The sequence below is a fragment of the Metarhizium album genome (genome assembly GCF_000804445.1).
Source record: "Metarhizium album ARSEF 1941 chromosome Unknown scaffold_4, whole genome shotgun sequence".
Classification (NCBI taxonomy): domain Eukaryota; kingdom Fungi; phylum Ascomycota; class Sordariomycetes; order Hypocreales; family Clavicipitaceae; genus Metarhizium; species Metarhizium album.
In genome coordinates this window covers 1,312,924-1,323,128 of record NW_024467578.1, presented here as the reverse complement: position 1 = coordinate 1,323,128, position 10,205 = coordinate 1,312,924, and the positions used below count along the sequence as shown (strand labels likewise).

The window sequence follows — 10,205 nt, the reverse complement described above, 5'->3', positions numbered from 1 at the left end:
TCAACGGCTCCGCTTGCTAGCCAGGAACTCGTCCACACCCTTCCGCTTCTCTTCCGTGCCGAATGTGGTGTAGTACAGCTGTCGTTCGAAGAGATCGTCTCTGCATAGCACGTCGGCTGCAAAGGCAAGCATACAAAGAACCGTTAGCCTCATGGCTCTTTCTTCTTTTTGATAGTTTGCTTTTCAAAGCACTCTGTGTTTTCCAGTGGGGAAAAGAAAGAGACGAAAAAAGAAAAGAAACAAAAGGCCGAGGCATGCCCTCACCTCTACAAATGGCCTCCCTGGCCAATTCAAGCGCCCGAGGCCCATGGGTCGTCAGCGCCCTCGCGGCTACAATTGCTCGCTCGAGCAAGGCACCATCGTCCACCACGTCGCACGTCAGGCCCCATGCCAATGCCTCGTCGCTCGTAATTGGCTCGCCCGTAAGAATGGTGCGCATCGCCTAAAGAAAAGGGAAAGCAATGGAACAAAGAGGAAATGGCGCTTAGCAGTATTCCCGACTGCCCTCCAGAACCGTCAGGGTGACTTGCTCGAAACTTGCCAACCGCGGCGGTTGGTCGCTGGGTGCCGCCAACACCGGGGATGAGTCCGCGCTTTGTTTCTGGAAGCGCAAAGTATGCAGACTTGGAGGCGAAAATCAGGTCACACTAAAATATCCATGGCTCCGCGCGTCATGTTAGCCACATGGTTGCCTCTGATTCTTCACGCGGCCGAGGCGACCCAGAAACGGCCCGGGCTTGCCGCAGCATCGGGGACGGGGGCACGGAGGAGAGAGTCAATGTTTCTCACCATGAGGGCCACTTCGAATCCGCCGCCAAGCTACCAAGACGCAGCGCGTTCATGTCAGGGGGGGGGCTTGGAGCGGGCCGACGATCCCCTAGAGGCCGTGGGCCGCACCACCAGCGAGCGCACGGCTGGGGAGAAGGGAGGGGGTCTGCCTGTCTGCCTGTCTACCCGTCTGCCCGTCTGTCTGGTGGCATTTCCTCACCGCTGGTCCATTGACGGCGGCCATGAGTGGTTTTGCGAACAGCGGCCATGGCGACGCACAAGTCCTCGAGGAATCGACAGGACCGGGCGCCAGCGGCGTCGAGCTCGGCAATGTCTTTGAGATCGGCGCCGGCTACGGAGAGCGACAAGCTCCCACAGGTTAACAAGTCGTCGCGAGAAGCATCGTCTTGCACGCCTAGCTGGCCGCAGGTGGGGCGACAGCAGGTGAGACCGGCAAGCAAGTCGTGAGGACTGGGGAGTCGGGACAGCTGGTTCAAGTGGCTCACCTGAAAAGAAGGTCCCGTTGCCGGATATGACGATTGCTTCAACTGCCGGATCTGTTGAGGCGCCCTTCAGCTCAACAAGGAACTCGTCCAGAAGCCGTCGAGACAGGGCGCTGCGCTTGCCGGGTCGGTTCAAGGTGATGAGCCTGACGCCTTGGGCAGGTGACGTGGCTTGGACAGGACAAGACCAGATGTAGACATGTTTGCTTGGTTGATGATGGATGCTTTCGTTGGACTGGGCGTCGGGACCTGGAAAGGTGACGGATGCGATGAATGGGCGAGTAGACACGACTTGTGGATCGGCGCGACCAATGGCGTCGTCGGAGTTTTTGGATATGGGTCTGTTTTTATGGCCCCTTCCGTGTCTGCAGCCCGAGGAGAGGCGAGGCGAGGGGAGGCGAGGGGAGGCGAGGGAAGGCAGGGCAGGGCAGGGCAGGGCAGGGCAAGCCCAGGCAAAGCGAGGTGACAAGGCGTTGAAGATGCTGTTCGGGGAGCTGTTCTGGTGCACGAACCGACGACGAGGAGGAGCCTGAGGGAGGAGGCACCGTAGCTTTGTAGATGGACAGAGGACAGATGGACAGATGGAACGGGGGCGGGGGAGGCAGGCAGGCACAGGGATGGTTGATGGCACAAGCAAGGAGGCGCGTAGTACGGAGTAATGGCAATGGCAATGGCAATAGCATGGGCAATGGACCATGGGGCCATGGGCAATGTGTGCGCGATGAGGTGGAATGCGCTGCCACCTCATACCAAGATTCGATGTCTGGCTCGATGGGTGCGTGGTCAGAGGTGGTGTGTTCGTGGTGTCGACTTCTCGAGTCTTGATAGCCCCTGTGAGGCGTGGCGGAGTCGACAGGATGCGGCTAGTAGCTACAACGTCAACGTACGGACGGACGGAGCATGTACAAGTCCAGATGTGGCAGACCAGCCACTTGCAAATTGGGCATTGGGGCGCCGGGGGGTTTGGCGGACAAAGGGGACCAGCCGGAACATCGAGCAAAGGAACCGAATGGAACAAGTCATTTGCGGCTGACGAAGGGGAGGGCAAGAGTCTACACGTACACAAAATAGTCGAGTGCTATTATATAATAGCTTGGAGCTGACTGGACGCCAAGGCAGGGCAGAAGTAGACGCCGAAACACCATGTCGGGATGTTTATGGATGCCAGCAACCGTGAATGTGAAACAGGATGGAAGCTGAAATGCGAGAGAACATGAAGAAGAGACGATGGAAAATTACGCCATCAAGGACGAGATGGAACAAAATGAAGAATTAAACATAAACAACAGCATCAATCAAACAAATAGATACATGAGTAGCGCGTTGTGACGCTTTGCGACGCCTTGGTGACGCCTGGTGACACCTGGGGTAAAGTTTGCCAAGTTTGTTGCGTTCTATGTAACTACCTAGGTAACTACGTAACTTGTCAACTGGTCCCTGTCTAGACTGATCCAATCCAGGGCCCACGGACCAGACCACCAGACCACCATGCATGTCCTTGTCCCAGTCCGACGAGTGTCCGGCAAGGATCAACTGCAACGAATTCGCTCCTGCCTCTCGATGTATTTACACGTGAGCACGCCCGTAACAGCGGCTGCGGGGTTTATCTGGAAACACGCCAGACTCGACAGACGGACATTGACAGACAGACGAGAATCAGGCGAACCGTTCAGTTCAATGCAATGCAATGCAATTCGATTCAATGCGATTGATGCTGGACCTGCTCCTTCGTACTGGCAATCGATCGGGCCGTGCTCCGTAAAGGGAAGGAAGACAGGGAAGACAGACAGACTAAGCAGGGCAGGGCAGGGCGGGCAGGTGCCAGTCTCAAAGGTGGGGCGGCGGCGATGGCATGGAATCTTTGTTCAACATGGCAGGAGCGACCAAACTAAAAACTAAACTAAACATGTTCTCTGCTCCCTCTGTCATCTGGCCTTTGGCATTTGACGTCTGCCATCTGGGGTCGTGTCCATCATGCCCATGCTCGTGCCCATGCCATGTCTGTGCCCATGCCCGTTTGCGAACGTGGAGCTTCTCCTCTTCGCCTCGCACCAACATCCATCGCCCTTGCTTGGCTCCTGCCCATCACCTACGTACCGAGTATATGCTGACAATAATCAATAATGCAAACATGGCCTTGGTCAGTTCTTACTGCAAAGACTGCGTACTCCGTACCCCAAAGTGCCTATGCGGCATTCTTTATTTGGCATCACCCTTTCAATCTCACTTGACAGCCGCCTGACCTGCATCGACTGTTCCACCCACCGCAGGAACAAAACGAGACAATACGTACAATACCATCCGCCTTATTTTGAGCACCTCGGAACGTGTACGCAGAGCCGCATCGCATCGCATCGCATCGCATCACGTCACGCCGCGAGGCACCGCCAAGTCCGCTGTACGCGCCGGTGCGGTGCTCTGCGGACAGGTTGAACTCTTCAACTTGGCGTGAGCTACCTGGCTGGCACTCAACTCAAGCTAACACGACACCTGATGAATGGCTTCATCTCGTCCCGCTACTCTTCATTGCCATGGACGTGTGCCAAAGGAAAGTTAAACCGGGCCAAGCACAAGCAGCCTGGGCCACGAGTGCATAATCATATTCTGTCACCCAAGGATCAGCCAAGTCGCAAGGGCCAGCTCCAGGATCATCCAGATAACCGAAACAGTTTCTGGTCTGATTGCCTCACCGTGTGTCAGAACCCACGCTGACTGTATGCGACAGCGCGAAAGCCACGTTTGATCGGCCGATGGACCTGCCTGAAGTACCAGGTGACTTCTTCAAGTGCGAGTAGAGATCATGCAGGCAGCGCGCCACACACACATACACACACACACACACACCTCGACACCTCGACACCGGATCAACTACCTAACTGTACAACGCTCGCTGCCCCGTACATAAGCTCCGTACGCTTGTCCTACGCACATTGTACGCATATCCTGCGACTTCTCCGTACCTAGGTACCCGCCTGCCTTGACGCCTCCCTACTAGGTAGCTCCTAGGTAGGAAAAGCACAGAGATCTACATCCACGGAGAAGAAGGGGTGAGGGGGGTGAGTTTCGGCGGCGGCTGTTGCCACACACGCCTCTCCGGTCAACTCTAAGTTGCTTTCGCCAGCGTCAACTCCGACCAACTCGCCTTGGTTAGTCTGTGGTACCGGCCGAGTGGATCTCTCCGTCACTGGCTCTTCCAGTAAGCCACACTCACCTCACCCCTGGTGTCTACCCGGAGTCGTGGTGTTGTTGGAGTGTGGGGGCATGTGCAATTGACTGAGACTTGAAGAGACTCTCTACCGAGTACATTGATGGAACCAATGCCAAGGACAAGGAAAACGTTGCACACAAAGAAATGCAAAGGAGCCGGGCTAGACTTCTCACATCTGCAATATGACATGGGTTCCTCCAGATTGCCAGTATGAAAGCTGTCCCCATGCTACTTTAGCATACCTTGGAGGGCTTCTCCATCCCACGACACACGGACAGACGGCCATCCTCCCATCCAACAAGCCAACCCATTTCTCTGCTCCTCCTCCGCTGGTCAATCCATTTGGCATCTGGTGGATCAGGGCTAACTGGAGATACCTGGCATGTCTCACCCATAGGTGACTGCGCGATCGAGTTTTTCTGAATTATCAACCCGGCAAAAACACCTGCACTTTGAGAGTCTCATAGAGCCCTCAAGCCTTCTACTTCTGGCTCAAGTACCCGTCACTACTTTACTACTGGCCCTTGATGGACCTCCCGCTTCCCGCAGCGGCATTCCAATTCCACACGAGATTTGCTCCTCCGGGCTATAGCAGTTTGCCATCCGGGATACATGTACAGCCCCCCCGCCGGGGTTTCGCCATCGACATACACCCCCGGGCCTAGCTACGGAATACTATTATTCAATCCTCTGCAAGCACTTTTCAGTCCAATTATTTGTTTTATTCTATTGCGTCTCATTTCACCTTGACAAAAGATACTTTCGGGCAAAGGGGACGGGATTTGGCAAACATACACAGGAGCGTATGGTCCGTGGTTGCATCGACTGAATCTGGGTGCTGGGCGAGTGCCTGCATCTGCCCAGGGAGCAGAGTGGTTGGTGGTTCGTGATAGAGCCCGGATCTGAAGATGAGCGACAGGAAAAAAGCCCGAACAGCAAACCTTATAGCCCAAATGGCAACCATTCCACCCCCAGCCCCAAGGCATCATATCATACCCTGCTCGTCCAGATGCACGACGGACAAACCGTTCTTTCTACTATTATTTCACGCCATCGACACCCCGGAATGAGATACCGTCGACCCTTGCACCCCTCCCCACTCCCCACCTCGCCAAAAGGTTGAGATGGGGGGTGCGCGAATCAAAGCCCGTGGCCCAATATGCCTCCAGACGTCCAGTCCAGTATGCATTATACTGAGGTGTATGGCTACTCTGCTTGCCTGCGCGGATCCTCTATGCTCACGTCTCCAAGAACCATCGGTAGTCGTTGGGGACCCATACGTGTTCACGCTCCCTGAGTTCAACTGGTTCAACTTGAGCCACAAACCAATTACCCCGGTCCAACAAACATGCGCTTTCTCATGTAGCATGTAGCATGCGGCATCTTTGTATGCGGGCCCGGTATCAGACTAGGATGTGCGATGCCAGTATTCTCGCCCAGCAGCTTCCCACAGCCTACCCCAATGACCCCGTTGATATGACCGAGTTGCCCGGGGACGGAGCGCCTTTTGTGAGGAGGAAGAAAGGCAAACGAGATCAGGGAATGCTCTGAAAAACTATTTAAAGGGCCATTCCCGCGGCACCTGCCGGCGACGGAAGCTGCAAGTCCAAGTTTTCCTCTTCAGCTACTACTGCATCTCTCCCCTCAGAGTTGACCTCGGCCGTCATCATGAACAACTCTAGGAAACCTCATGATACCTGCACCTCACCTACAAGGGACTTCACTCACGGTGAGGCAGTGTACTGTCCCTTCCCAACAGTCACGTCTGCCTTCTTCCACCATGCTGCCACTATCCCCTCAGTCAAGGCCGTCAGAGACCTGTCTTCTGGCATCGAGAGGGTGCTTACATACCGGGAGCTAGCCATCCATGCCCAATCACTTGCTGCGCGGCTGCGAAGGTTGGGCGTGGGCCCTCACCAAACCATCCCGCTGGTTGTGAAGAGAGGGGCTGAGATGGTGATTGGCATATTAGCCATATTATCCTGTGGTGCGCAGTACGTGCCTCTGGATGGTGGTGTAGTCCCGGATTCTACAATCAGACTTGTTGCAGAGCAGTGTGGCGGCCAGACTGTGGTCTGTATAACATCAACCGAGGGACGCATCAGAAAGCTCCTGCCCACGCTGAGCCCCGTAGTGGTCGAGCACACTCCAATTGAGGACGAGAAATATGAGACCCCCGAGTCTTGGGTTGATGCCGCGTCCGCCGACTCTGGATGCTACGTCATTTACACTTCTGGTTCGTTCAAACTCCTCGTTTGCGGGTGCCACAAGTCCATTTGCATAAAGCAAATGCTAACAAGAGCCGTGTTTAGGAACCACGGGCAAGCCCAAGGGTGTGGATGTCACGCATAAAAACGTAACCAACCTTGTGTGCCTGTCTCCTGGTGGGTTGGGCATCCGGCCGGGAACGGCAGTTGGACAAGTTCTGAACATCAGCTTCGACATGGGTACGATTTGCCGTCCCCCCGAGAGTGCGCGTCCTCTAACAAGGGCGAATTCACTCTGAAAGATGTCAAAGCGACTTTGTGAGCTAACCGATGACGCAGCCGCTTGGGAGATTTTCTCATGTCTTTGCAATGGTGGCACACTTGTCCTGAGAGGCTCCAAGTGGGAGCGTACGGTGCGCCAGGTAAGGAAGGGTCTCCTCGCAACGAAATTCCAGCCAGTATCGGAAACAAGCAGCTTGGCTGACAGCAGCGTTCCTGTCTTACCAGATTGACGTATTCATTTGCACACCCACGATTCTGTCAAAGTACCACCCCAAGCTACATCCCAACATCAAGGTTGTCGCAACCGCTGGAGAAGCTACCTCGCAGGATCTGGCCGATCTCTGGGCAACTCATGCAACATACTGGAACTGCTGCGGACCAACCGAAACAACCATTGTCAACACAATGTCCAAGCATGTCGCTGGCGAGCCTATTTCCATTGGCCGCCCGACTCCCAACAACTCGGTTTATATTCTAGACAATGATGGCCGAGCCGTACCTGTGGGTGTGGCTGGTGTGATGTGGGCAGGCGGCCACGGTGTGACTCGTGGCTACGTGGGGCTCGAATCCAAGACAAAGGAAACCTACATTCCAGATCCCTTTGCAAATGACGGGTAAGTAAGGCACCGCAGGAGGGAGGAGAAGGGGAAAAAATAAAAAAAAAAAAGTCACCCACCCGGCTGGTGTGAGGCAAGACGGGCTAATTGGTGTCTCACATACAGATCCAACATGTACTGCACGGGCGACCTGGGGAGGTGGAGAGAAGATGGGAACATTGACATCTTGGGCAGAGTCGACGATCAGGTCAAGGTCAAGGTAAGCTCAGCTCAGGTCCTCCCAACATCGACGGCGGCCTCGGACGTTTTTCCATGGCCGTTTCAAAGGCTGACTTGGGGCCTTCCCGACTACTCTAGGGTTTCCGAGTGGAACTGGATGGAATATCGTCTTCTCTGGCTTCCGCGCCTGGAGTTACCCGTGCAACCGCCCTTCTAATCGAGGGAGACATCCATGGGTTCACAACGCCATCCGGCCAGGACGAGGAATCGATCCTCGCTCACACCAAGAAATTGCAGCCGTACTATGCCATTCCGTCCAAGCTTCACCAACTGCAAATGTTCCCCACCACCGCCAATGGGAAGATTGACAAGAGCGCTCTTCGTCTCATGGCTCTTGCGCCTGAATCAAGGCACGAGACAGAGAACTACGACGAGGAAGCTGCAATCGGCAGCGACCAGAGCACCCTGGCCGAGATCAGGTCCATATCGTCCTCGTCCACACTGACAGAGCTGGAGAAGCCCAAGCTCGACCTTTCGAGAGACATTCCGGAAAAGAAACTGCCGAAACACTTGCGAGGGTTTCGATACCGGATTGCCATTGTTTACCGATTTCTCTTCAGTCTTGTCGGCCTGCTCAATATCGGCGCCCTTGTCGCCCTGCTGCTGGTCAAGCCGGGGGCGGAGTGGCTCGCCACCCTGACGGCGGCAAACTTGGTCCTGGCCGTCCTGGTCCGCCAGGACGTCGTCATCAACGTGCTGTACACGGTGACTTGCTCTCTCCCCAAGACGGCTCCCTTGTGGATGCGAAGGCGCTGCGCAAAGATTTACCACCTGGGTGGTGTTCATTCCGGCGCCGGAGTCTGTGCCACCTCGTGGCTTCTCGGGTCCACATTCCGGTCGACAGTCGCCTACACGCAGAATAAGACGAATGATTCCATCGCGACCCTCATGGTCTCATGGATGCTGTGTACACTGTGCTGCGGCTTGGTGGGATTCGCCCATCCTACATTCCGCAAGAGGTACCACAATCAATTCGAGGCAATTCATCGGTTTGCTGGCTGGTCAGCGCTGGCCCTGTTCTGGGTGCGCACCATGTTCTCGGTGCGAGACGTCACGCCTGCCGGCGAAGACTTTGGGCTTGCTCTCGTGAGGACGCCGGGGTTCTGGATGCTCGGCGTGGCCACCTGCAGCGTCGCCTCCTCGTGGTTCTGGCTGCGCAGGGTGCCCGTCAAGGCCGTTCCGCTCTCCGACCACGCAGTCGTTCTCTCATTCGACTACACGGTTCCCGTCAACGGCAGTTTTACGAGAATCTCGAGGCGCCCGCTTTTCGAGTGGCACTCGTTTGCCACGATCCCCGCGCCCGAGCCATCTGCCATGACGGAGAAGCCCGGCTATTCTCTCGTCGTTTCAAACGCCGGAGACTGGACCAAGGATTGCATCCGCAACGCCCCTACCAAGCTGTGGGTGCGTGGTCTGCCCACGTGCGGCGTCATGAGAATTGCCACCCTGTTCAATCGCATTGTTGTCATCGCCACTGGCTCCGGAATCGGCCCTCTTCTTGGTCACATTGGCCAGCCCAGCTGCCCGACTCAGCTCATCTGGTCAGCTCCCAATCCCGAAAAGACGTTTGGCAAGAAAGTTCTCGACACGGTGTACGGCTCCATCCCAGACGCCATCATTCACGACACCAAGCAACTGGGCCGCCCGGATCTGGTCAAGATGGGCTACAACCTCGTCAAAGACTTCGGAGCCGAAGCTGTGATTATCATTGCAAACGAAAAAATTACCAAAAAGGTGGTTTACGGCCTCGAAACACGAGGAATCCCCGCATATGGCGCCATCTGGGACAGCTAGACCGTCGCGCAGCTGTCCTTGCACTTGCTCTCATTTTGGCCAATTCTTTTCCTCGTCTATATTTTCTACTCGATTCTTTTTTTTCTGTCCTTACACTTCTGGCCCGTTGGAGGCCCATACCCTGGCCCCAGACCCTATTCAATTGATACCCTACCACTCTCTGTACAATGCCCGAATGCCAGTTTTTGCACATATCAACTGCGATTGAACTATGGGCGGTCAAGTCAATTTTTCTCTTTTTTTGTTTGACAGATTCATTGTCATTCGCAATCAACAGCATGGTTATATGGAGCACGGACGAACATTTTTGATCTAATATAGAACTTTGCTTTCCCTCGCTCTCTCCGTCTCTCTCTCTCCCTCCCTCGCTCCCTCCCTCTCTTTGTTTATTTTCCCTTGTTCTGGCATGGCGCATCTTTCTTTTGGTTGGGTCATCATGGCGCATCTTGTACTTACAATGCAAATCCAGCTGCCACAGCGGCACAGTTATTAACAGGTATTTTTTTCCTGGTCATTCATTCGTATTCTGTATCTTGTCCGGATGCATTCAGGGCCCCCCCTGCTAGTCGTGAGTAATGTCGGGGAGGTGACCGGGGGGGGGGGGGGG

General features: G+C 55.1%; 2 protein-coding genes across 2 annotated transcripts; one reads left to right on the top strand and one right to left on the bottom strand.

The window, feature by feature from the left end:
* On the bottom strand, window positions 1–439 carry MAM_02677 (uncharacterized protein; the record flags this gene model as incomplete). The annotated part of the gene is made up of 2 exons (XM_040821476.1): window positions 1–116; window positions 265–439. 2 exons carry the CDS (start codon window positions 437–439, stop codon window positions 1–3), a joined length of 291 nt encoding a protein of 96 aa, XP_040680890.1.
* A 5,708-nt stretch (window positions 440–6,147) lies between these two features.
* Window positions 6,148–9,598, top strand: MAM_02676 (Amino acid adenylation; the record flags this gene model as incomplete). The annotated part of the gene is made up of 6 exons (XM_040821475.1): window positions 6,148–6,715; window positions 6,792–6,926; window positions 7,026–7,099; window positions 7,146–7,582; window positions 7,691–7,784; window positions 7,883–9,598. 6 exons carry the CDS (start codon window positions 6,148–6,150, stop codon window positions 9,596–9,598), a joined length of 3,024 nt encoding a protein of 1,007 aa, XP_040680889.1.
* Window positions 9,599–10,205: the final 607 nt, after the last annotated feature.